This window comes from Bufo gargarizans, chromosome 2 (assembly GCF_014858855.1).
Source record: "Bufo gargarizans isolate SCDJY-AF-19 chromosome 2, ASM1485885v1, whole genome shotgun sequence".
NCBI classification, from domain to species: Eukaryota; Metazoa; Chordata; class Amphibia; order Anura; family Bufonidae; genus Bufo; species Bufo gargarizans.
In genome coordinates this window covers 58,951,950-58,979,540 of record NC_058081.1, presented here as the reverse complement: position 1 = coordinate 58,979,540, position 27,591 = coordinate 58,951,950, and the positions used below count along the sequence as shown (strand labels likewise).

The 27,591-nt window shown below is 50.3% G+C and overlaps 1 protein-coding gene across 3 annotated transcripts in view; it reads right to left on the bottom strand.

Moving 5' to 3' along the window:
* The window catches only part of KAT6A (lysine acetyltransferase 6A), a 59,645-nt gene that overhangs the window by 8,335 nt on the left and 23,719 nt on the right, over positions 1 to 27,591 (bottom strand). For all 3 annotated transcript variants that reach the window (XM_044278994.1, XM_044278995.1, XM_044278996.1), the window contains exons 3-14: positions 27,475 to 27,583; positions 26,179 to 26,294; positions 25,997 to 26,078; positions 25,717 to 25,852; positions 24,711 to 25,000; positions 24,462 to 24,568; positions 22,371 to 22,486; positions 21,760 to 21,901; positions 18,751 to 18,912; positions 808 to 901; positions 427 to 658; positions 115 to 313 (exon numbers count right to left, since the gene is read on the bottom strand). In XM_044278994.1, the coding sequence (XP_044134929.1) occupies positions 115 to 313; positions 427 to 658; positions 808 to 901; positions 18,751 to 18,912; positions 21,760 to 21,901; positions 22,371 to 22,486; positions 24,462 to 24,568; positions 24,711 to 25,000; positions 25,717 to 25,852; positions 25,997 to 26,078; positions 26,179 to 26,294; positions 27,475 to 27,583 (1,785 nt within the window). The remainder of the gene's footprint in view (positions 1 to 114; positions 314 to 426; positions 659 to 807; positions 902 to 18,750; positions 18,913 to 21,759; positions 21,902 to 22,370; positions 22,487 to 24,461; positions 24,569 to 24,710; positions 25,001 to 25,716; positions 25,853 to 25,996; positions 26,079 to 26,178; positions 26,295 to 27,474; positions 27,584 to 27,591) is intronic.

Sequence of the window (27,591 nt, the reverse complement as noted above, 5' to 3'; positions counted from 1 at the left end):
TGGATCTGGCAAACACCCTGCAGGATCTGCTGCCATAGATGCAAATATACCCTACAGCCTAACGTCACTTCCAACTAGCTATCCAGAATTTGGCAGTCATACTGGGAAACGTACATTGCTGTTATTGATTGGTTGCCTTTCTGTCTCCTCTTCCTCCTCGTCGGATTCCACTTCAGCATCAGAAACGACAGAGTTGCTGACAATGACTGGGGTCCACCTCAGAGCTTCTGGATCTACCTCCACTTGCCGTGGCCGGGCTTGTAGTTTGTTCATATGTGCGTCGATCTGCTGATCTCGTCGCACCAGCACAATGCTATCCAGGGAAAAATATAATATATATATGTATATGTAAATATGTGCAAAGGACATGTGGGTTACTAAATGATCAAGGGAAGGAAAGGAAAAAATTGTAATAAAATAAAATACCGGTCCCCTCGCAATTCCAGCATGTGCAACTGCTGCAGCGTGGCAGCGATGTCCTGAGGACAAATGCCCGTCAGTTTGGTGAGTTTATTGATGCTCAGCTGCTGCTCCCGGTTGTGGTGCAAACACTCCAGCACCACGCTCTTCCAATAAGCCATATACGACAGTCGGCCAAGATCAGACAGTGGTTTCTCGGGAGACCCGGCTTGGCCTTCTCGTTTAGACAGAAGATAACCTTAAAAGGGCAAACAAAAGAGACAAGAGATTAATGAGGGAGAAGCAGCCATACGCAGGTCGCGGCATTGCCGACCACTTCTATCTCTCAGCTCCTGCTCATGTTCTGGAGTAGACGCTGCTCCCTCCCTCCCCGTTGCCTCTCCTTACTGAAGTCTATGAGGAAGCGGCCGTATCCTTTTCTCTGGTATTGCGGAAGGATCATGATGCAGGACACGTTGTACTTTTGCTGGCAGTGCTTCTCCTGAGGAGAAAATGAGAGGGACAATGTTACAGCAGACCTTCAGTTTACAGGCCCTACACAAAGACAGATGCTAAAAACATCCCCCGCACTAGAGGCAACTGGTACATATAGTGGTTTCATGCTACATACTGCAGAATGCATCAGGAAAGCTCCTGGAGCACATACATCAAATGTACCATGAGGTAGGGGACAAAAAAGTGTCTTTTTGACCTCCATCCACCTGGTATATTTTTTGCCACACAGAACAGCTAATGTGTATGGCCAGCTTAAGAATAAGCAGAGAATGAATTAGGATAAATGAAAGAAAAACAACAGACTAGATCTTAAGGGGGATAAAAGTCATCTCTGGGGCCCACAGCACTCCTGAGAACATGGAGCCCCAGAGGAGGACAAGAATAAATGTAGCTGAAGGAACAGGACAGATAATGGGGTCCAGATGGTTGGACCCTCACCTGTCGGAGCATCACATGTTCAACATACAGGTCCTTTTCAAAAAATTAGCATATTGTGATAAAGTTCATTATTTTCTGTAATGTACTGATAAACATTAGACTTTCATATATTTTAGATTCATTACACACCAACTGAAGTAGTTCAAGCCTTTTATTGTTTTAATATTGATGATTTTGGCATACAGCTCATGAAAAACGAGATTTTTGTATAACTTACCAGTAAAATCTCTTTCTCGCTCTTTCCTTGGGGGACACAGAAGACCTTGGGTATAGCTCATCTCCATAGGAGGCGTGACACTAAGTGAAAACTGTTAAGCCCCTCCTCCACAGCTATACCCTCAGCCTGGAGAGAGAGACTGCCAGTTGCGTGTCCAAGCAGTGAGAAAAGGCAAAGACCAACAAGGAACCAAAAAGCCAACTACCCAACGGGTAACAAAAACTCGGAAAACGCACAGAGAAAAAACAATGAATGGGTGGGTGCTGTGTCCCCCAAGGAAAGAGCGAGAAAGAGATTTTACTGGTAAGTTATACAAAAATCTCGTTTTCTCGCCCAGTTTCCTTGGGGGACACAGAAGACCTTGGGACGTTCAAAAGCAGTCCAAAAGGGGGAGGGACCACAGCACCAAGGTGAAGCACCCGAAAGGCATCAATGAACCGCCGCCTGTAAACCCAGGCGGGGTAAGGCAGCATCCGCCAGAGTATGCACCCTGTAAAACTCAGTAAGGCGTGCAAGGCAGACCTGTGGCCGCCGTGCCCAAATGCCCAGCCGAAGCCCAATGCCTCCGCCCAGGAGGCACCGACCGCTCTGGTGAAAGGAACGGTGACACCAAAGACAGAATCCTGCCCTAGGTGCGGTAACCTCAGCAACAGCCAATCTGATCAAGCGGAGGAAAAACACCCTGGAGTCTGTCAACCCTATGCACAGACCTCCTGGAAACCCAAGAGGCCGAACGTCTGCAAGAGTCGGAGATCTCCAAGTAAAAACGGCAAGGCCCAAACAACGTCCAAATAGGTGAGGTGTTGAAGCGAAAGGCAAACGCCACCTTCAGAAGGAAGGAAGGAAGAAACGGGATGCAGAACAGCCCTGTCCTGGAAAAGACAGAAAGCTCGTAACAAAAAAAGGGGCCATTCCGGCACCCGTCAGACACGACTGATACGGAACACAACCGTACAGGACAGAAGGGATAGAGAGAACTCCTGTAACGGCTCCAAGGACAAGATTGGAGCGCCGAGAGCTCAGAATACAGTCCCCAGGGCGGTACCGAAGGACAGTACAGAGGAACCAAGAGCCACTCCGAGGAAGAAGGTCTTGGCAGGCCAGAGGGCCGGGAACGCTGGAAGAGGAAGAACAGCGCCGACACTTGACACCTCAAGGAAAAGACAGAACCTTGGGGAAAGAACTTCAGAGTGGGGAATGCACAGCTTCCCACAGAACCCCAGACAAAAAAACCCTAAGTCTTACGACAGATCCTGGACGAAACCCAGCCAGGAGTGGACAGTCGCCTGGCAAGCAGGCGAAAACCCAATGTGATCAGGCGCAGACCAGTAACACGGGCACAAGGGTCGACAAAACTAGCCCCGTCGGCCCTCGAACAACGTTGTCCCGTATCCACCCGAGTGGAGGAGCAGAGGACAGAGGGAAAGAACCCAAAGGATCCGCCAGACGCGAGGGGAAGGCAGGCTAAAGTCCATGCTGATGCAACCACGTTGTACAGTCCCGGTGAGGGAGATCAAAGGACTATCTGGACCGAGGTAGTCCCCCCAAGTTATCGAGAAAAGCAAGTCTACATCAGGACCATCGTCTTAGAACGGGCCACGCAATCTGCACTCAGTGGGGGGACAGAACGCGGTAGACTCGGTAAATAGGCACACAGCTAATACAGCCAGCGTGAACAAGGGAGACGGTACGAGGCCAAAAGGAACACCGGAACCATCCACATGAACAATCATGCTCTCCCCAGAGGGGAGGACAGTGAAAATACAGCCCCCGAAGGCTGGCGAGAAGCCACATCGGAGTGATTCGTATAGAGCGGGAGCCGAACAAAGCCGGCGAGATAAGGCCGTCGAGACAGAGGCCGACAAAACACCCTCCAACCGAAAGGAGGAGGAGTGGGCAACAGGGAAGCCATAGGACTCAAAAGCAGAACCCGCTACACTGTGAGACGCCCGGTCCACCGTCTCGCAGAAGGCGAATACCTTGAAGAACCCAAGGCGGAGGTCCCCGGACCTGGGCAATCCAGCACCCAAGAGAAGTCGGGTGACCTTCCCGAGAAGAGCAGCCCGAACCCGGTAGCAGATCAGACAGAAGCGTAGAGGCGCCAAGAGGACGGACTCATACCACACTGCATCCGAAGAGGAGGAAATTGCAGCAGGCAAGGGAACCGCAGTCCTGCCAGAGCCAACGAAGAATTCGAGAGGCGCTGCAGACAACAGCACTCTCGACCATGTGACCACTAGCGCAGGGAAGTAATGCCGCAGAAGGACGCATGGGCATGCATCTAGGACCCACGAACACTCCCTGGCAGCTCGGTACAGCAGAGAGCAAAAGAGCCTGTCCGGTCAGGAGGACAGAATGAACTCCCTAGGGACGAGTGCAAGGCTGGCGGCAAGCATCGTCTCCCAAGAAACAAAGGTATGCCGCAGGAAGCAGGTGAGGCATACGTACGAGCAGCCCCGTAAGCAGCGAGAGGGCCAACCCACCTAGAAAAAAGGAGGGGCTCGTCCCAGAGTGCCACAGCATGTACGGAATTGCAAAGTGCAACCTGAAAGGGAGTTATGCACAAACCTAGCATAGCATGCGAAGGAACGCAATCAGTCCACCCTGAAAGGGGGGAAATTGTACCTGGCCAACAGCAGTCGGCAAGAGTGCAAAGACCCGTCCCAAAAGGGAGTGATGCCTAAGGCCGTACCTACTTCAGAGAAGCAGGACATTACCCTATAAACCAGCAGGAACGCAGGAGGTCCACCTAGCGAAAGGGGAACATGCACAGGGATATCCTAGCATTAAATGAGTGTGCAATAATACACCCAACACTGAACTCAGCGAGAGTGCAACTACTCTGCCAACGAAGGGGGACATGTACAAGTCCAGCACAGCCATATAAGGACAGCCGTGAATCTCGAGCGTGCCAAATTCTGCCCTTGAAGTGAGAGGTGGTCACGCACAAGGCCAGCACCGTAACCAATGGAAGTGCAAGCGTTCCACCCATGTTAGAGGGCCATTCTCATGGCCAGCAATGTATCCGGTGAGAGTGTAGCACAACGCCCAGAAAAAGGGAGGGTAAAGCACATGGCCAGCATCTCATCCAGGGAGAGTGCGAGCACACCGCCATGCATGGGAGTCATACACATGGCCAGCAATGTACCGGCAAGAGACAAACACAGTCACTAAGGATGTGTGCATGTCGCCTGAGGAAGGAAGGCATGCCCCGGGCTGGCAGAGAATCCAGCAAGAGTGCGTACACCGCCTACGGAAGAGGGCCATGCATATGGCCGACAGCGGATCCAGCGAGAGTGCAAGCACCCTGCCATGTATGGGGTACATGCACGTGGCCAGCAACGTACCTGCGAGGAAACAACCAACGACAGAGGGATGTATGTATGCTGCCTGAGGGAAGGAGGCATACCTAAGGCCGGCAGGGAATCCAACAAGGGTGCAGCATACCGCCCAAGAAATGGCCGGCAGCGAAACCAGTGAGAGTGCAGCACAATAACATAGTACATAAGTACATCATAGCACATCAGCGAGAGTGCAGCATTCCGCCAATGGAAGGGGGACGTGCACATAGCCAGTACCGTATCCGGTGAGAGTGCAGTATTCCGCCTAAAAAAGGGGGTCATGCACATGATCGGCAACAGATCCAGTGAGAGTGCTGCGTTCCGCCCAGGAAGGGGGTCACGCACATGGCCGGCAGCGAATCCAGTGAGTGCTGCGTTCCGCCCAGGAAGGGGGTCCCGCACATGGCCGGCAGCAAATCCAGAGAGTGCAGCGTTCCGCTTATGGAAGGGGGTCGTGCACATGGCCAGCACCGTATCCGGTGAAGGTGCAGTATTCCGCCTAAGAAGGGGGTCATGCACATGGCCAGCCAGGGAGAGTGCAGTAGCCCGCCTAGGAGGGGGGGGAATGCACATGGCAGGCACCATAACTGGAGAGACGATGAATGCTGCCTACAGAAGGTCCGAATGCACTTGGCCAGCGCTGTATCCTGGAAGAGGCAAGAAAAAACCGCCTAAAAGGGGAAATGCCCTAGCAGCGACGCAGGCTGGGAGCGCAACACCATGCCGCCTGAGGAAAGAGGTCATGCAGACATGCAGCATTACTGATGAGGCTGCAGCGTCCTGCGCAGCCCAATAGAAATCATGATCTATTATTAATTATTGCATCATTATAAAAAAAAATATTTTTTTTTTTTTTAAATTTCATTTAAACCCAGCTTCTGAGGCTAAAGGGGAGCCACTATATAGGGGCCCTGAGAGAGGAGAAAAAAAGAAAAAAAGGGGGGCCAACTATACAGACCCATTTGTGGGAGCCGGCCTGCACCCAAAGGGTTAACAGGGATCCGGCCTGGAGGGCGGCGTGCGATCCCCTGAGGGCGGAGGAACCTCCAGGCGGGAAAAAAATCGCGCCTGGAGAAGTTCCCGCCCCCTCCACCAGAGACCGGAAAAGTGCGGCCTAGTAGGCCGCGAAGCCGGGGGCTAAATTTGCGGAGTCCGGCCCGTCATACCGCCGGGACCTGAGGCGGAATGGCGGTTCAAACCGGCCGCGGGAGCCCACCCCGCGGGCCGGTCGGGATTGCGGCCCAGCAGGCCGCGAAGCCTGGGACCAATTAGCGGAGCCCCGCCGACCGGCACCTGCTGGGGCATAGTCAAGCCCAATGCCGGCCGCGGGAGCCCACCCCGCCGGCCGAAAGAGACAGGGGCCCGGAGTGGCGGTTCTGCCGGCCGCGGAGCCCACCCGGCCGGCCGGAGAAGACAGGGGCCGGAACGTGGCATTGCCGGTCGCGGGAGCCCACCCCGCCACCAGAAGAGACAGGAGGGCCGGAATGGCGGCTCGCTGGCCGCGGGAGCCCACCCCGCCGGCCGGAAGATACAGGGGCCCGGAGTGGCGGTTCTGCCGGCCGCGGGAGCCCACCCGGCCGGCAAAAACAGGGGCCGGAATGCGGTTTTGCCGGCCGCGGGAGCCCACCCCGCCGCCAGAAAAGACAGGAGGGCCGGAATAGCGGCTCGCTGGCCGCGGGAGCCCACCCCGCCGGCCGGAAGAGTAAGGGGTCCTCCTTACTCCACTGCAGCGTCCTGCCCCTCCGGTAAGCCCAATGTGATTAGGCGAGATGGGGGGAAGCGCAGATGCCAGGGGGGGACCCAGAGACGGAGAGGTCAGGATATAGTCCCCTCACTAGCAGCATGTCCTATGAGGCCAGGAGAAAAGGGGAGCAGATTGCCGCACAGCAGCACCCCATGCCTATGTCCAGCAGGGGAAGGGTCCAGAGGCCCAGTATGGGGGTCAGGCACGCAGGAGACCATTGGGTGGGGGACGTAGGGCTGGAGAAGCCACTCTCTTACCACAGCCGTCTTCACCCTCGGTCCATTCCAGCAGGGTCGCCCCTTCAGCTACTGGCACCGTAGTGGCAGGACGCTGGAAGAGGGGCTTGGCGTGCGGGCGACCCTTGCGCTGGCGGGATGTAAGGGAGCTAGGCTGCCCTGATCCACCTTGCCTTCTGTGGGGGAGGCAGCAGTGCGGTGACCGGCACTGGCGCAGCTCAACCCCGGGAGAAACAGAGGTCTAGTGCGTCTCTGTTGTCCCTGATGATCTGGAACAAAAAAGAAAGAAAAAAGTAAAAATCTAAAATTTAAACAAGGAGAAAACAGCCCTGCAGAGCAGGGAGTGTCTTGCCTCCTTGGACACTAAGCTAAAAACTGGCAGTCTCTCTCTCCAGGCTGAGGGTATAGCTGTGGAGGAGGGGCTTAACAGTTTTCACTTAGTGTCACGCCTCCTATGGAGATGAGCTATACCCAAGGTCTTCTGTGTCCCCCAAGGAAACTGGGCGAGAAACCCAAAATTCCCATCTCAAAAAATTAGCATATCATAAATAGGTTCTCTAAACGAGCTATTAACCTAATCATCTGAATCAACTAATTAACTCTAAACACCTGCAAAAGATTCCTGAGGCTTTTAAAAACTCCCAGCCTGGTTCATTACTCAAAACCGCAATCATGGGTAAGACTGCCGACCTGACTGCTGTCCAGAAGGCCATCAATGACACCCTCAAGCAAGAGGGTAAGACACAGAAAGAAATTTCTGAACGAATAGGCTGTTCCCAGAGTGCTGTATCAAGGCACCTCAGTGGGAAGTCTGTGGGAAGGAAAAAGTGTGGCAGAAAACGCTGCACAAGGAGAAGAGGTGACCAGACCCTGAGGAAGATTGTGGAGAAGGACCGATTCCAGACCTTGGGGGACCTGCGGAAGCAGTGGACTGAGTCTGGAGTAGAAACATCCAGAGCCACCGTGTACAGGCGTGTGCAGGAAATGGGCTACAGGTGCCGCCTTCCCCAGAAACAGCGGCAGAAGCGCCTGACCTGGGCTACAGAGAAGCAGCACTGGACTGTTGCTCAGTGGTCCAAAGTACTTTTTTTCGGATGAAAGCAAATTTTGCATGTCATTCGGAAATCAAGGTGCCAGAGTCTGGAGGAAGACTGGGGAGAGGGACATGCCAAAATGCCTGAAGTCCAGTGTCAAGTACCCACAGTCAGTGATGGTCTGGGGTGCCATGTCAGCTGCTGGTGTTGGTCCACTGTGTTTTATCAAGGGCAGGGTCAATGCAGCTAGCTATCAGGAGATTTTGGAGCACTTCATGCTTCCATCTGCTGAAAAGCTTTATGGAGATGAAGATGTCATTTGTCAGCACGACCTGGCACCTGCTCACAGTGCCAAAACCACTGGTAAATGGTTTACTGACCATGGTATTACTGTGCTCAATTGGCCTGCCAACTCTCCTGACCTGAACCCCATAGAGAATCTGTGGGATATTGGGAAGAGAAAGTTGAGAGACGCAAGACCCAACACTCTGGATGAGCTTAAGGCCGCTATCGAAGCATCCTGGGCCTCCATAACACCTCAGCAGTGCCACAGGCTGATTGCCTCCATGCCACGCCGCATTGAAGCAGTCATTTCTGCAAAAGGATTCCCGACCAAGTATTGAGGGCATAACTGAACATAATTATTTGAAGGTTGACTTTTTTTGTATTAAAAACACTTTTCTTTTATTGGTCGGATGAAATATGCTAATTTTTTGAGATAGGAAATTTGGGTTTTCATGAGCTGTATGCCAAAATCATCAATATTAAAACAATAAAAGGCTTGAACTACTTCAGTTGTGTGTAATGAATCTAAAATATATGAAAGTCTAATGTTTATCAGTACATTACAGAAAATAATGAACTTTATCACAATATGCTAATTTTTTGAGAAGGACCTGTATTCTACGGAAGAAACATGTTCTGCTTGCTCTCCACATCTTCTCCTAGTAGATTTCCCACAAGTGTCTTTGGTTGGTGTCCCTTTACATCACCACCTACTGCAGACCTTCTCCGTCCTCTGTCAGCCAGTTTACGGCTGCAGCGTGCGGACTAATTCCTAAGAATATTCTCCAGGAAAAGGGAGGAACTGCATGAGCAATTTCCTAATACATCATCTAGTATGAGAGCTACTTGGCAGGGGCTCCAGGAACAGAAATTATTTAGATACGTTTTGTATCAAGGTCCAGTTCTTACGTGAACACGGTTGTGTGCATAAGCCCTAAGACTTTTTTCCTACTTAATTGGACTTGGTGGCATATCGCTATAAAATGCCCCCAATATCTGATAAGTATATTTAGAACAGAGCCAGCATCACGCATGCGTTGCCGCCCTCTATTAATTCCTATGGGATGCGCTGGCATCGGTGTTTTCACTGCTGCAGTCAGCACTGACTGCGGCACGTGAAGTATCCTGCCGGGACCAGATAGCAGCCCGATGCCTTCCTTAAGCATCGTGGCTGCTTTCTGTGAGAGCCTGTGAGATCCAGCCCCCTGGATCCCACAGGCAGGAAGCTGTAAGTGTATTACACTTAGAAGTATTGTCATGCATTGTAAGGGAGATCAGACCCCCAAAAGATTGTAGTCCCAGAGTGGAACGAAAAAAAAAAAAAAAAAAAAAAAAAAAAAAAAAAAAAAACACATGTTTGGTATTGCTGTGTCCGATATGACGGCTCTATAAAAATATCACATAACCTAACCCCTCAGGTGAACACCGTAAAAAATAAAATAAAAACTGCAAAAAAACACAAACTATTTTTTGTCACCTTAGACCACAAAAAGTGTAATACCAAGCTATCAAAAGTCATATGCACCCCAAAGTAGTGCCAAACAGTCATCTCATCCAGCAAAAAAAGAGACCCTACAAGACAATGGCCCCCCCAAAAAATAAAAAATAAATGGCTCTCCGAATAGGGAGACACTAAAAACTTTTTTTTTGTATCAAAAATGCTGTTATTGTGTAAAACTTAAATAAATAAAAAAAGTATACATATTAGGCTAGTTTCACACTAGCGTTCGGCTGTCCGCTCGTGAGCTCCGTTTGAAGGGGCTCACGAGCGGACCCGAACGCTTCCGTCCAGCCCTGATGCAGTCTGAATGGATGCGGATCCGCTCAGACTGCATCAGTCTGGCGGCGTTCAGCCTCCGCTCCGCTCAGCAGGCGGACACCTGAACGCTGCTTGCAGCGTTCGGGTGTCCGCCTGGCCGTGCGGATCCGTCTAGACTTACAATGTAAGTCAATGGGGACGGATCCGTTTAAAGATGTCACCATATGGCTCAATCTTCAAACGGATCCGTCCACCATTGACTTTCAATGTAGAAGTCTGGACGGATCCGCTCAGGCTAATTTCACACTTAGCCTTTTTTTTTGCCAATATAATGCAGACGGATCCGTTCTGAACGGAGCCACCGTCTGCATTAATATGATCGGATCCGTTCAGAACGGATCCGATCGAACGCTAGTGTGAAAGTAGCCTTAGGTATTGCCGAGTCAGTAAGAACCTGCTGTATAAAAATATCACATGACCTAACCCCTCAGGTGAACACCATAAAAACGAGATTTTTGTATAACTTACCAGTAAAATCTCTTTCTCGCTCTTTCCTTGGGGGACACAGAAGACCTTGGGTATAGCTCATCTCCATAGGAGGCGTGACACTAAGTGAAGACTGTTAAGCCCCTCCTCCACAGCTATACCCTCAGCCTGGAGAGAGAGACTGCCAGTTGCGTGTCCAAGTAGTGAAAAAAGGCAAAGTCCAAAAGTGGAACCAAGAAGCCAACTACCCAACGGGTAAAAAACTCGGAAACCGTGTAAGGAAAAAACAAGAATGGGTGGGTGCTGTGTCCCCCAAGGAAAGAGCGAGAAAGAGATTTTACTGGTAAGTTATACAAAAATCTCGTTTTCTCGCCCAGTTTCCTTGGGGGACACAGAAGACCTTGGGACGTTCAATAGCAGTCCAAGAGGGGAGGGACCACAGCACCAAGGCGAAGCACCCGAAGGAATCAAGAAACCACCGCCTGCAGACCAGGCGGCCCAAGGCAGCATACGCCGAAGCCCGAGTATGCACCCTGTAGAACTCGGTAAGGTGCGCAAGGAAAAAGTGACCGCCTTGCACAAATGAATGGCCGAAACCTAACGCCTCCGCCCCAGGAGGCACCGACCGCTCTGGTGAAATGAACGGTGACAACGAAAGCAGAACCCTGCCATTGGTGCGATAACCACAGCAAAGGCCACTCTGAGAAAGCGGAGGAAGCCACCCTGGAGGCCATCAACCTTTGCACTGACCTCCTGGAAACACAAGAGACCGAACGCCGACCAGAGTCGGAGATCTCCAAGCAAACAACTGCAAGGCCCCACAACCTCCAAACGATAAGCGACCGTTCCCGGCGATGGGAAGAAAAGGACGAAAGCCTCGTTGACAAGAAGGCAGATACCACCGTCAGAAGGAAGGAAGGGACAGGACGGAGAACAGCCCCGTCCTGGAAAAGGACAGAAGGCACAGAACACGAAGGGCCGCCAATCAGGCACCCGTCAGACATGATGACAACAGAAACACAACTGTACAGGACAGAAGGAGTAGGGAGAACTTCCGCAACGGCTCCAAGGGAAAGATTGGAGCGCCGAGAGTTCAGTATGTAGGTCCCAGGGTGGAACCAGGAAACGAGAAGGAGGAACCAAAGAGCCACTCTGTGGAAGAAGGTCATGACAAGGCCCAGGAAACGCTGGAAGGGGAAGGACAGCGCCGACACTTGACACTTCAAGTAACAGAGTCCCAGTCCCAGGGTCAGGCTGGACTAGAGAAAGACAGAACCAAGGGCGAGAAAGGCAGAGTGGGGGAATGCCCCGCTACCCACAAACCCCCAGGTAAGAACCCTAAGTCCGACAACCAAACCTGGACTAAGCAGTCGGGAGCGAACACTAGCGTGCTCGCAGGAATCACCCAGCAAGCGGGAGAAAACCCAAAGCGATCAGGCGCAGACCAGCAACACGGCCGAAGGATCGGAAACCACGGTCCTGTCGGCCCCCGAACAACACAGCCCCGCATCCAACCGGCGTGGGGGAGCAGAAGGACAGACGGAAGAACCCAGAAGGGTCTGCCCAGCATCAGACAGACGCCCAGACAAGACAGGCCAAATCTAAGTCGATGTAGCCACCAAAGAAGGAGTTCTACAGCCCCGTGTGGGAGATCCAAGGACAACCTTGACCGAAGGGCAGTCCTCCCAAGTCACCGAGAAAGTAAGTCCCACAGGACCATACGCCCAGACGGAAAAGCAATCTGCACCCAGTGGGAGGACAAAACGCGGTAGGCCCGGCAAACAGCTAGCACTACCAGCGAGAACGAGGGAGATGGTACGAGACCGCAAGTAACACCGGAACCATCCAATTGAACAACCATGCTCACCCCAGAGGAGGGGGGGGGCAACGACGGAACAGCCTCTGAGGCCTGGCCGGGGCAGAAGCCACATTGGAGCGACAAACCCAGAGCAGAAGCCCAAAAACCGAGCCGGCGAGGAAAGGCAGAGTCGAATCCCCTCTACTCTGTGAGACGACCTGCACACCGCCTCGCAGCAGGCGAATACCCTGAAGAAACCAAAGTGGAGGTCCCCAGGACCTGGATAATCAAGCACCCAAGAAGAGTTGGGCGATCTACCCGAGAGGAGCAGTGTGAACCTGGTAGCAACAGACTGGAGCGAAAAGGGCGCCAATAGGAAGGACCCACACCACACTGCATCCGAGAGGAGGAAATGGTAGTAGGCAAGGTAGTCCCGCCAGAGCCAACGTAGAGGTCGAGCGGCACTGCAGACAACACTCTCGACCCCGACCGGTTGCGTAGGGAAACAATGTCACGAGATGACGAATGGGTACGCATCAAGGAACCCCGAACACTCCCCAGGTGGAAAGGCCAACGAACATGGTGGGTGCCGACAACAACGGGACCACACCGGAGAATGGGTACCACTCAGCTCAGTGCAGTAGCGAGCCAGCAGAGCTCGTCTACGTATATACAAGATATACAGCTGTGAATACATTGAGCATTCATTGTTGCGTGTTGGACAACAACACCTTAGGCTCACAAGTGGACAGAAGATCTCCACAGAGAAGAGTGCAAAGCTTGCGACAAGCAACCCCACCCCAGAGAGAAAAACGTATGTCGCAGGAAGAAGGGAGGCATACGTACTAGCAACCCTGCAGGCAGCGAGAAGGCCAACCCACCCACGGGAGGAGAAGGCATACACGGCCCAAACAACGCACAGAGCGCACAGCCACAGCGTCCCACAGTATCCACGGAAGTGTAAAGTGCAACCTGAAAAGGAGCTATGCACAAGACCAGCACCGGCATGCGAAGGAACGCAAGTAGCCCGCCCGGAAAAAAAAAAAGGGGGGAAAGGTACCTGGCAACTCTGATGGCAAGAGTGCAAAGGCCCTGAAAAGGGGGGGCATGCACCTGATTATCCTAGCATTAAATGATTGTGCAATAATCCACCCAACACCGAATTTCGTGAGAGTGCAACTACTCCGCCCAAGAAGGGGGAACGTCCAGTACAGCATACACAAGGACAGCCGTGAATCTCGTGAGCGTACAAAATTTCGCCCATGGAATGAGAAGTGGTCATGCACAAGGCCAGCACCATTTCTAAAGGGAGTGCAAGCAGCGCACCCCTGTTAGAGCCATGCTCACGGCCCGCAACGTATTTGGTGAAAGTGCAGTGATCCTCCCAAAAAGGGGGAGGGGTGCACATGGCATCCCAGGAGAGCGCGAGCATCCGCCATGGATGGGGGTCATGCACCTGGCCGGCAACGTGCTGGCACAATGACACCCAGTCAGTGAAAGTGCATGAATGTCGCCTGAGGAGAGGAGGCATGGCCACGCCGGCAGCAATCCAGCGAGAGTGCGGAACACCGCCCACGGAAGGGGGCCATGCATATAGCCGGCAGCGGATCCGGTGAGAGTGCAAGCACCCAACCATGGAAGAGGGTCAGGCACGTGGCCAGCAACCTACCGCGAGAGAAGCCAGTAAGAGTGTATGTATGCCTCCTGAGAGAAGGAGGCATGCCCAAGGCCGGCAGCAAAAACCAATAAGAGTGCAGCATTCCGCTTATGAAAGGGAGTCATGCACATGGCCGGCAGTAAATCCAGTAAGAGTGCAGTGTTCCGCTTATGGAAGGGGGACGTGCACATGGCCAGCACCGCATCTGGCGAGAATTTGGAATTCCTCCTATAGAAGGGTTTCATACACATGGCCGACAGCGAACCCAGTGAGAGTGCAGCGTTCCGCCTAAGAAGGGGGTTACACACATGGCCGGCAGGGAATTCAGTGAGAGTGCCGCGTTCCCCTAAGGAGGGGGGTCGTGCACATGGCCAGCACCGAATCCGGTGAGAGTGCAATTATTCCGCCCCAGAAGGGGGACATGCACCTGTCCAGCATTAAATCCAGTGAGTGCAGCGTTCCCCTAAGGAAGGGGGGTGTCGTGCCATGGTCAGCACCGATCCGGTGAATGTAGTATTCCACCTATAGAAGGGGGCTATGCACATGGCCAGCCTGCGGCCAGAGAGCGCAGAATTCCACTGAGGCAGGGGTTCATGCCCATGGCCAGCACCATACTGGAAGGTGACGCCCTGCCATAGAACGGGCGGAAGAGGGGCGCCTACACTCGGCTAGCGCCGTATCCCGGGAGATGGCAAGGGTCCGCCTAAAAAGGAGACTTGCAGCCGGCCAGCACCACAGCCGGGGAGCGCGACATGTCGCCTACGGAAGGGGGGCACAGCATGCAGCAAGCACTACTGTATCATGCTGCAGCGTCCTGCGCAGCCATTCCGTTATTTAGTAACTCCGCCATGGAAGTCCTCCATACAGGGACACAGCCTTGTACAGGCTTATTAGGAAGCCCACCAGAACATAGAGGGGGTCCTCCAGATGGGAGCCGGCCCTTGGAGACGGCCGGCACCCAACAGGTTAACAAAGATCCGACCAGGGGGGGGCGGCGCTGCGATCCCCTGGGGGGCGGGGGACGTGCGGGCGGGAAGAATTCGCGCCGCGAGACGTTCCCGCCCCCTCCAACCGAGGCCGGGATGTTGCAGCCTAGTAGGTCCCAAAGCCGGGGCCTAGAGTTTTGCGGCGCCCGGCCGGCCAAGAGGCAGCGACGGCGAGCCGAGACCTGGAGGGAGCCGGCTGACCCATGTACCAACGGCCGCGGGTGCCCACCCCGCGGGCCGGCAGAGGCAGAAGCCCGGAACAGCAGGCCAAAGCCTGGGTCAAAGATCGCGGCACCCGGCCGACCCGATGCATCAGCAGTCGGCCGGGGCCTGTCGGATCATCGCGTTCCACATGCAGGCCGCGAGGTCCTGCGTCCGGCAGCGTCTGGAGCGGCCCTTTGGCCCTAGCACACCGGTAAGGAGGGAGACCCTGGAGTCCAGCACTGCGCCCCCTGCCCCAATGGACAGGCCCCCGTAGAGGAGAGACAGGGGCAGCTAGCGCCGGCCCCCTGTACTGAACTGCGACCGGCAAGGGGGAGAGTCGGCATAACCCCTGTGTTAGGGGCAGCTAGGAGCAGGTCTCTGGCTCTATTTCCTCCACAGCAATGCCATGCTCACCCCTGTGCAATCCCCTATGGAGGGGCATTGTATTGTCGCCCTGCGGTCACCAGTATAGTGGTGGTGTGGGGCTATATAATTATTAGGCAACAGCTAGAAATGAGCGACAGCCCAGGAGTCAGAAACATGGCTGTTCACCTACGGCACCAGGGGTCAGCGTAGGTCCAGCCGGGACCAGCATGGGAGTCCAGCACGCAGGAGGCCAGGGAGGGGGACGTAGGGCTGGAGAAGCCTCTCTCTTACCACAGCCGTCTTCACCCTCCGTCCGTTCCAGCAGGGTCGCCCCTTCAGCTACTGGCACCGTAGTGGCAGGACGCTGGAGAGGGACTTGGCGTGCGTGCGGGCGACCCTTGCGCTGGCGGGATGCAGGGGAGCTGGGCTGCCCTGGTCCACCTTGCCTTCTGTGGGGGAGGCAGCAGTGCGGATGACCGGCACTGGCGCAGCTCAACCCCGGGAGAAACAGAGAGGTCTAGTGCGTCTCTGTTGTCCCTGATGATCTGGAACAAAAAGAAAAGAAAAAAGTAAAAATCAAAAATTTAAACAAGGAGAAAAGAGCCCTGCAGAGCAGGGAGTGTCTTGCCTCCTTGGACACTAAGCAAAAAACTGGCAGTCTCTCTCTCCAGGCTGAGGGTATAGCTGTGGAGGAGGGGCTTAACAGTCTTCACTTAGTGTCACGCCTCCTATGGAGATGAGCTATACCCAAGGTCTTCTGTGTCCCCCAAGGAAACTGGGCGAGAAAACAAATTTTAAAAAGGTGTCAAAAATGCTATTTTTTCGTCACCTTACATCACAAAAAGTGTAATACCAAGGGATCAAAAAGTCATATGCAGCCTAAAATAGTACCAAACAGTCATCTCATACCAAAAAACGAGCCCCTACCTAAGACAATAAAAAAAATAAACTATGGCTTTCAGAATATGGAGACTCAAAAAAAAATATAATGTCATATTTGGTATAGTTTGCTCTATAAAAATATCACATGATCTAACCTGCCAGATGAACATTGTAAATAACAAAAAAAAAAAAAACGGTGCCAAAACAGCTATTTTTTTGTTACCTTGCCTCACAAAAAGTGTAATGTAGAGCAACACAAAATCATCTGTACCTTAAAATAGTACCAACAAAACTGCCACCTTATCCCGTAGTTTCCAAAATCGGGGCTTTATTTTTTGAGTTTCTACTCTAGTGGTGCATCAGGGGATCTTCAAATGGGACATGGCATATCCCAGTGAAATCTGCCCTCCAAAAACCATATGGCGTTCCTTTCCTTCTGCGCCCTGCCGTGTGCCTATACAGCAGTTTACGACCCCATATGGGGTGTTTCTGTAAACTACAGAATCAGGGCAATAAATATTGAGTTTTGTTTGGCTGTTAACCCTCGCTTTGTAACTGGATTGAAATGGAAAGTCTGCCAAAAATGTGAAATTCTGAACTATCCTCTCCATTTTCCTTTAATTCTTGAGGAACACCTAAAGCAGGGATGGCCAACCTGAGGCTCTCCAGCTGTTGCAAAACTACAACTCCCAGCATGCCCAGGCTACCTACAGCTATCAGCCTACAGCAGGGCATGGTGGGAGTTGTAGTCTTGCAACAGCTGGAGAGCCTCAGGTTGGCCATGCCTGACCTAAACGGTTACAAAGTTTGCAAAATCAGTTTTAAATACCATGAGGGGTGTAGTTTCTAAAATGGGGTCATGTTTGGGTGGTTTCTATTATGTAAGCCTCACAAAGTGACTTCAGACCTGAACTGGTCCTTAAAAAGTGGATTTGCTTCTAAACTTCTAACGTCCCCAAAAAATAAAATGTAATTTACAAAATGATCCAAACATGAAGTAGACATATGGGGAAAGTAAAGTAATAACTATATAAGGAGGTATCACTGTTTTAAAAGCAGAGAAATAGAAATTTTGAAAATTGAGAATTTGGTATTTTATTTTATAAAGAAAAATGAAATATTTTGACTAAAATTTACCACTGTCATGAAGTACGGTACAATACATGACGAGAAAACAGTCTCAGAATGGTTTGGATAAGTAAAAGCATTTTAAAGTTATTACCACGTAAACTGACACGTCATATATTTGCAAAAAATGGCCTGGTCCTTATGGCTCATGGCACACGACCGTATGCCCTCCGAGACGTACGGTCCGTGTTCATATGAGTGCAGGACAATAGTCCCGCTGGCGGCCCGAAGAGCACAGTATCATAGTAACCTATGATGCTGTGCGCTCCCGTGTGCACGATGTATGCCGCTCTGGGACATCTGGCTCGTGTGTCTCGGAGGGCATACGCTCGTGTGCATAAGCCTTAAGGTGAAAAATGAAAGGGCCCTGAAGGGGTTAACAGAAGACTACAGCTGTACATTTAAAGACACAGCAGTCCAACCTTGAAAGCCGGCAGCCTTAGGAATAACTTGCAATAGCCTTTCCACGCTGACAGATTAGAGCAGCAGTCACTATGCCCCTCCAGAGGTACAATACCTTTGGAGGAGACATGCATGGAAAAGCAACACCGCCGATTTTAACTTGCACCTAAACTTTCAAATGCACTTCATTAAAACCTAATTATCTATAGTATACTTTTAAGTTTTCCTTACAAAATAGGGACCTGAAATTCAGATGTCTATAGTGCTTTGGAATTCACACACTCATACACAATGTATGGATTCCATTGTAAAGGCGCAGTCAGCGATGTATGGGCAGGAGCGGTCTACCGATGTGCTATGGAGCTTCTGCCTGTGCTCACTCCGCTCTGCTAAAAGCCTGTGCCGATGTGGCATGCAAGGTTTTCAGCAGAGCCGAGTAAGCGCAGGCGGGAGCAGCAATGTGTGCTCCTTGCCTGCACGTCGCTTGCTGCGGCACCACAAGGGAAACTATACAGCCATATACTGCCGACAAGAATTTCTGGTGCCCATTTTGTAAGGAAAAAAAATAATAAAAATAAAGTATATTACAAATATTCATTTTATGACATTTAGAATAAGTTTTAATAAAGTATAAGTTTAGGTACACTTTCATCTAAAAATTTGAAAATTCCTTTAAAACAATTTTGCAGAGGTCCGTTATCAGATCACCGTGTGCTACAGAACAGCACGTGAGGAGGTCAACGTGACACGAGCACATGTCACTCTTTTCGGTCGGTATGGCATCAGAAGAAAGCTACACACGTGTAATCTTTTACAAATCAGAAGCTACAACCCCGGAGAGAGGAGCTCAGCGGCCGGCATCTTCTACTCACTTTGGAGAAATAGCCGACCAGGTGACATCCTTTAGCGTCATTCTGCGTTAGCACGTAGAAGAGGAAGGGCTCGACGTCGTAATACAGGGTCTTGTGGTCCAGGAAGAGCTTGGCCAGAAGACAGAGATTTTGGCAGTAGATGGTGCTCACTTTTCCATCCACCTGAAGACAAAAAGAATGAAATCACACAACGCACTGCACTACACCCAAAAATCACTCGCTCAGCCAAACTGGGAATGCGCTCCATACAAGAATAGTATAGCGTCAAGGTCTCATTGAGACCCCCAATTATATCTAGAACAAAAGGCACGTTTGTCATTTTCTTGCAACATCAGGATCCCGACCTAGAAATCCTCAGTAATAATGCCTTAAAAGGGGTCCTCTGGGCTCTTCAGCTAATCCGTACTTGGTATAAACCTGTGGAGGGAAGAGGTTTTACATAGTACTGCTCCAAGCATTTCAACTAATCCATAGTTGGTACTAAGCTGTGGAAGGAAGATATTTTAGATCAGTGATGCCCAACCTAAAGCCCGCGGGCCACATGCGCAGTGTCTAAAGGAGGAGCTTGCACACAGTTGAAGGTGGTACACGCCTGGGCGGCTGCAGTACCATTCTGATCCTGGAGGCAAATCAGGGAAGGAATGTAAGTGTAATAAGCTCTGTGACTGTACAGTGTTGTTTGCGTGTCTCACCGCTGTCGTTCCCGTGGGTAGTTGTTTGTAAGGGCAGTGCTGGGCTCCTACTGTGCTGTGGAGGGCTCACAATTCTCTATGTTGGGGAAGTGCTGTGTCTGTATTCGTGCGCTGTGCTGGTCCTTGTGAACGGACTGTACGGAGGAAGGAAGGACTGACTCTTAATGGCGGGCACAGGCGGCAATGGTCTTTGTGGTTTCAGGAGGGCTGCCCCCTGTGAGTGTGGCTGGCGCTAGTACCTTAGTAAGGAGAGTTGGGATATCCTGAAGTGCCAGTGGTATCTATGTGGCAGGGAGTCCAGCAGTACATGTCTTTGAGGGGTAAGAAGGGAACCACATGAGTGGTGTTCATTGGTCTTGGTTGGAATTGTGACACTGGTAGCGGTGGTCTGCGCTGTGGCTGGCAGTAGAGAAAGTGCCCCCTTCACAGTACTAATGCTCACATGTGTCGCCTTCATAGTAGAAATGTCCAGATATTTGCCCCTTCACAGTAGTAATGCTAACGTGACCCCTTTACAGTAGTAATGCTCCCACGTGCCCCCTTCACAGTGTTTGCATTTCTCTCTGGCAAAGCTACCTGGTTCTGCCCCGCAAAATTTATACCATGTCTAGTGCGGCCCTCAGACGAGAAATGGTTGGGCACCACTGTTTTAGATAGTACTTATAGGACCCTTGCTCCACCATTTCTCTGCCAGTGGTCTTTCACCAGGGACCCTGCTGGATGGGACACCTTTTACTGTTTAGTTGCAAAGTAGTAAATGCAGCTGAACAGGAAAAGAGGCGTCCAATCCTGAATCATCACGGCAGAAATGGCAGCATCGGTGGAGCAAGGGACCTGTAAATACCATCTTCCTTCCACAGGTTAGCACCAACTACAGATTGGCTGAACTGCCCAGAGAACCCCTTTAAGTAGGCCATACACATTATCTGAATGTCGGCAAGACCATCCATCGAATGTGTATGAGGGTATCCTGATCCTCCTACGCCCCTAAAGGCATATGTCATATGCTGGATTTCAACATGCCCATTCAGGAATATAAGCTGCCATCAAAAGGTGCCTGGCCGCAGCTTATTCCGCTCTCCCTATTGGAAACACATGCACGTTCAGGCAAGTGTGCAGATAAATGGGGAGTGGGGAGGAACAGCGGTCTGCTATATAAAAGGTTCCTTTACACCGGACGATATTACAGCAGATAGTCGGGAAGGAATCTGCTGATCGCCAGCGGAGAAGACCGATGTATTTACATGGTGATCTCCTCCACAGTATGGGGAGCAGTGATCACTAATGCCATCGCTCTTCCCCATAAGGACTCGTTTGCCGGCAGCAGATGGTCTTTACATAGCGCAACCTGCTGCTGGTAAACGATCATTTTTGCGCGCACACAATCGGATTACCCGATGAACGAGTGCGATTGTTCATCAGATCGGTGGTACATTAACAGCTCCCGATCATCGCTAATGAGATTTACTATGAACTCTGGTTAGCAATAATCTCTGCGATTCTCAGCCTGTGTTAAGGGCCCTTAAGTTGTATTGCTAAAACCCCAATAAGCAGTAGTGTTATATATTTACAAGTCGTGCTCTTAATTGCGATTTCAGAAAACTGCTAAAAACACTGCAACAGGAATAGGACGTATGAATAAACCCTTATTACTCAGCGTTTACATTTAAAGGGAATCTGTCGCGCTGAACATTGTGTCTGAGCTGCAGGCAGCATGTCAGAGCAGGAGGAGCTGAGCAGATTGATATATAGTTCTATGGGAAAAGATTCAGTAAAATTTGTAATGTATACATTTATATTCCTGCTCATTCTGGGTTGTGAAGTCCAGGAGGCGGTCCTATTAGTGACTGACAGCTCTCTCTGTATACACGGTCATAGAGGGAAGGCTGTCAGTCACTGATAGGACCGCCTCCTGGACTTCACAGCCAGGAATAACACCCCTACAAACAACAAGTTTTTTTGAAAGGTCATTTTTATTTTTGGGTTTGATCCCTTGGCATTCTGTTTTTCCATATTACCACATGCTCTGGAGGTGGTATTTTTTTCAAGCATTTTCCCACTCAATACATTATTTTTTGTACAATTATGGCATCACAGTAACTTGCACGTTGCAACCCCATTTACTGCCATTATGTAGTAAGGCAGTCTATGGTCGTGCGACTCGCAAAGTCGCTAAAGAACGTATTATGAAGCGTGCACAGAACAGCTGTATCTCTGACTTGGGAGTTGAAAAGAGTGGCCTAACGTCAGACAGGTAAAACAGTGATCAAGGATCATATGGCTGCAAATAATATGAGAGCTCCACAGGGCTACTTACCTCAAAGACGGAAAGGTGGTCCTTGCGGTAGATTTCGTTGGCAGGCGGATGGAACCAGCCACATTTTTTCTTGTGCTGTTGCAGCATGGTTTGACTTTTCATGTAACGGAGGCAAAATTCACATAGGTACAACTTGGGAAGCCTGAAAAGAGTATTGATGAGAGTGGTCACATACTGCATGTCTTTACAGCTACTCATCACCATCTTCAAAATGTCATCAGGCATCAAAACCGAAAAGGCTTGAACCATTTTACAAAATGTATCCCCTATCTGGGGTCCAAACATTCTAGGAATATAGCAGCAGGTTGTGCACATTCTTGGCTAAACAGTCATTTACTCATTCAGCTGCAGTCTCATAGAGGGCGAATGGGATGGTAAAGGACAGGCTGTAGGATCCCAGAAGCCAGGCTAGACTACACACTTAACTTAGCACAACTCCTTTAAATGAGGTGTACAAGCGCAGAGGTTTTGAGGCTTCTTTTGAGTAGAATGGACCAGTTCCTGCTCCAGGAAAGAGCGATAAGACGCGTACTAGCAACCAAGAAGAGAGTTAAAACTCATTCCCAGAGGTAGACGCCATCGCCGCCCATAACCGGCTAAGCTGCACTCACCTTGTGTACTCTTGTGGATATGGAGAGGAGTACCATGTTTGAATTTCATATTTTCCAAATTCTATGACTGACGGGCAGCGAACCTGTGGGTCCGGGGGGCCATTGACACCAACTTTCTGCAAAAGTAACCAGGGAAAAGACAAGTCAGAGACTGAAGACAAAGAAAAGCTCACAAGACATCGACATTCTAAGGTACTAAAAGGGTGTGGAATACAACAAAAAAAACACCTTCAAAGCGTATGTCACTGTGATATTGTCCGACTGCAAAGCTGGATAGTGAAAGAACTCCCTGCAAGCGTATGGGGTGTAAGGAGTCACACAAAAGCTGCGGCTATGGATTCTCTATCAGTTACTTGGCTTGTAATTTCATTTTGCCCATGAACTATGCCCGCTGAGCAGCACTGAGAATAGTCAGAAGACGAAAAGACTTCACTAACCTGAGTGATGACACACTGGGAACTGACTTCTATGCCCAAACCTTCCTCCAGCTGAATGCCCAGGGTCAAAGTGGTCCCAGGACTCCAATAGAGCTGCTTACACATAGCTCTGTAATAAGTGGACGTGGGGGCGAGGGCACCTAAGGCGCTTTCCCTTCCCTCCCCTTTTTAGTTCTCTGATCATTGCACTTGTTTGTCTCTTTCCTTCCCCTGGGCACTCTCCTCCCTGCTCCTTCCCCTTCCAGCCTGTGCCTAGGTGATAGCAGTACTCAATTCTCCTGTGGGTATAAGCACAGCTGTGATCAGCCGCAGGGACACTGCAGTTAACCAACTGGATACCAGGAAACTGACCAAGTGCCCATAGTACTGCGGCAGCCGACAACCTGACATGCTGGGAGTTATGGTAGCAGTGTATGAGGCGTCACAACTTTACTGCCACTAGAGCTACACATTAACAAGTAACATTTTAACTTCTCCGTGCCAGCAACACACGTTATTAAGGGTACTTTCACACTAGCATTATAAGAATCCGCAGGCAGTTCCGTTGCCAGAACTGCCTGACGGATCCGGAAATCCATATGCAAACTGATATCTTTTTTTTCCAGATCTGGATCCATTAGACTTATGCATTGAAATACCGGATCCATCTTTCCGGTATCATCCTGAATAACGGATCCGGTAATAAATATTTTCAAAGCTAGAAAGTGTGCATGCGCAGACCGGAACACTTGGTAACAGATCTGGCATTAATACATTTCAATGGAAATTAATGCCGGTTACGGCAAGTGCGCTGGTGTTCCGGGATTTGCTGCAGTATTTTGTCCGGTCAAAAACCGTACAAGGGACGGAACGGAAGACATCCTGATGCATACTGAACGGATTGCTTACCATTCAGAATGCATTGGGACAAAATTGATCAGTTTTTTCCCCGGTATTAAGCCCCTTTACCGTATTTTTAATACCGGAAAAGAATAACGCTAGTGTGAAAGTACCCTTAACCATTTTTTTTATATATTTTTTTTATAACCTATAAAAGATTCCCATGTGGCTGACCTGTCATGGCCATAGCAGGCTAGACCTCAATAGTGTGAAATCTTCTTAAAGGGGGTTGTCAGAGAGGATTACAAATCTCAGACATCAAATTAATAAATCACGCAATAGTCACTCCTTCCTCCAGAGCCGGTTCGCTCCTCCTGACGCTGCTTGTTTACTAAATGTAGGTCTAACACTGAGGACAGCAATTGGCTGCTTGCCAGATACCATATAGCGTCACGGCAGAAAGGCCGAGTATCACATGATTTTTTACTATAGGCTACTGGAGGGTTTGTCCAAGATTTTGAATCATCTCGGACAACCCCTTTATGCCAGTGAAGCTCTGGGGGCAAGTATCGCTCCACAACTCCTGTAAGAAGCAGAATATATACATGAAAGATAGCTGATGCAGAGGGCAGCGCAGAGGTTTAGTAATTAGCACTGGTGTCCAGAGCGTCACCTGCAAGGTGTGTGCATGCCTCCTGTATTGTAAGAGTTTCCTCCCACACTCTAAAAGCATACTGACATCTCAATTGGCTTCTACTGGAATCAGCCCTACAGCCTGTGTGTCACCCTACACCACAGAGCATCAGAGAGGCGTCAGCGAAGAGGAAGCACTTACCTGCAGTGCCTGCTGCTGGATGTCTTCAAAGAGCTCTATTTCTTTATCTGAAACCATTGCTAAATGATCATCCCCATCCCCTCTGTTATCCCAACCGTCGTGATTGTCTGTTCATAATGAAAGCAAAGGGTTAATGTTGAAGAGAAGCCAGTATCCAAGACTGTATATAATCTTGGCCCACAAGTTCTTGATTATGCCCCCATCACCCCAACCCACCCCAATCCTAGCAGACTTTCCCCAACTTCTTACCCCAATCTGCCTGTCCGGACTTCCGTGGTCCTCTCTTGCGTGAACGCTGTAAGGAGTAGTCCAAGGATTCTGGCCGTGCCTTGCGTCCATCAGGAGAGGGGGTGAAGAACTTTGTCAGCCCATCGATAAGACCTTTTGTCTTCTTGTTGAACGGAAGGGCACCGGAGGAGCGATGCGAGGGCTCGGAGCTCCTGCCATCTTCGTCTGATGACGAGGACGTACAAGACGACATCTTGCGCTTCCTCCCTCTGCCTTGGCTGCCACGGCCTTTTCCAAAAGGGTTTTTAGTCCTTTAATAAAAAAAAGGGGGGGGGAAGGGGGCAATGACATCAAGGCCTCATGTGCACTGCATTTTTCACGTGTTGTTCACCTTTTTTTGCAGATAGCACACTGACCCGTTCGCTGAGTTTTTTCTGTGGATCTGTGTGGCTGCTCCAGCAATTATACAACATGTCCTACACTGATCCGTATTGTGGATGAGAATAGCCTATTCTATTGAAGGGAGCGAGACAAAAATGCTGAATGCACACAGAGGCCATCTGTATTTTGTGGGTCCATTGTTTGTGGACTAAAATATAGATTTAATTGTGTGCATGAAGCACATAGCGGAAAGCGACACAGCCAGGGAGAAGGCGGGTTTTTCTCCCTGGTTGTGACGCTCTCCGCTGTGATTGGATCGCGGCACAGCCATGGAGAAGGAGATGCCCATGGAGAAACCCTGGTGTCTCCTCCATGTGCCGATGCTCAGTATTAACATACTGAGCGAGAAAACTGCAGGGGGGCACAGCGGGCGTAAGAGTGATATTTAAAAAAAAAAAAAAAAACACTTTGTAGGGACAGCAGGGCTGATCTGCACCTAAGCCATGTGACCGATGTATAAATAAAAGAAAAAATAAAATTATAATAACGAATATATATATATATATATATATATATATATATAAATGTGAAACCAATGGTTCGCAAAGATTAATCACTTTGCCTCTGGTGTGCGCTGGACACTTACGTTGCACTTTGTTTCTTTAAACGATTCTTGGGGCGCCCTATGGGGTTAGTGTAACGTCGGCGGATCTGCGCGGCCTTCTTGTGAAGTAACTTTCTACCTTTCTTCCGAGGTCGACAAATCTGACATATCCACATGCCTGCGGTAGAGAACAGGGTGACACAGGACATAATGAAGGTCTCCCGTTTTTTACTTGTCTTCTAATGTGGAGGAGGGGGTCAATCACAATGGGGCTGGGTCCAGATGGCTTCATCTGCACCCCTATCGCTACAGGCGGTCCTACCTTTCGGCATTCTTGTAAGAGGCGGCTCACAGCATTCCATGTGAAACCCTCGGTCACACGAGTCACAGAATAGCATATTGTCCTAAGAAATATACAAAAAATAAAATAATGCAGAACTGTGCCATTTTCCCCTCTGCCGGTTTCACGGCCCCAGCCCATATTTATAGTATAGACAGACTTACAGCATTTTTGCCCTGATCTCGGCACGAACTGCAGGTCTTGCATTCAATACACTGCCAGCGCAGGGCTTTAACACGTATTGTCAGCTCTGGAGAGAACTTGAGACAGGACGGGTGACCTATGGAAAAAAATAAAAAAAACACAAGGGTTAGATATACTGATCATAAAAGTGCATAAAACAGCATCTAAATTGCCAGAGTGCTCCTATAGACTTGCACACAGTATCCTGTAACACTCAGGGATGTGGGATGCCAAGTGAGGCACTGCCAAGCATGGACAAACTGGACCTAATGATGGCAGAAACCTGACAGACCTGTCATGACATGCATGATACGGTTCTAGGCACACTACATGTGCAGTGCACGCTGGAAGCGTATATCGGAGCGACTTCCCTATACGAATCTCTGACAGATGCCAACGCATAGCCATTCTGTGGGTTAAAGAGCTGCGACTTCTTGCTTTCCCTGAAGATCAAAGTCTCCAGCATGAAGCTTCTTTCCCTACATCAGGGAGCCACCTAGTGGCAAAACAGGATACGACACTTCAGGATAGGATTTTAGGTTCTGAAGTTTTTGGCAAATATTTGACAACGGAAATACATATTAACACTACCCTACAACAGACCTCACCATTGAAGGAGTCAGCCCATGGAAAACATGCACCTGGCTTGCTATAGGGCAACTACAGGGTCAGTCCGGGGGCAATCTGACATCTGTGACTCTTACACCCCTGCAGTTTCGATGGCTGGCGACGGACTGCATTAGGCTACTTTCACACTAGAGTTTCTCTTTTCCGGTATTGAGACCTGGAAGAGGGTCTCAATACCGGAGAAAAACGCTTCTGTTTTGTCCCCATTCATAGTCAATGGGGACAAAACGGAACTGAACAGAACGGAGTGCTCCAAAATGCATTCAGTTACTTTGCGTTCCCAGACCGGAGAGCAAACCGCAGCAAGCTGTGGTTTCCCTTCAGTCATGGGATGCGGAGCAAAACGGCATGACCCACAATGCAAGTCAACGGGGACGGATGCAGTTTCTCTGACTTTGAATGCAGTTCATGACGGATCAGTCTTGGCTATGTTACAGATAATACAACCGGATCCGTTCATAACGGATGCAGACGGTTGTATGATCATGACGGAAGCGTTTTTGCTGATCCCTGCCGGATCAGACAAAAACATGTGTGAAAGTGGCCTCAGCAGGAACAGAGCACTGGATTCGCTTAGGAAGAATCGGGAAAAGGTAGCAGGAGACATTCACCAAGGGCAGACACTTAGTGGTCCCGTATGTGCGACTTACCGCTGTTTCCGCAGTCCGCACATGATATGAGTTCCTCTGGTTTCTTTTCTCGATTATGCTCTTTTGTTCCTAGACAAAAACTGCATATTGGGATGGGCTCAGCGACCGGCTGCAGGA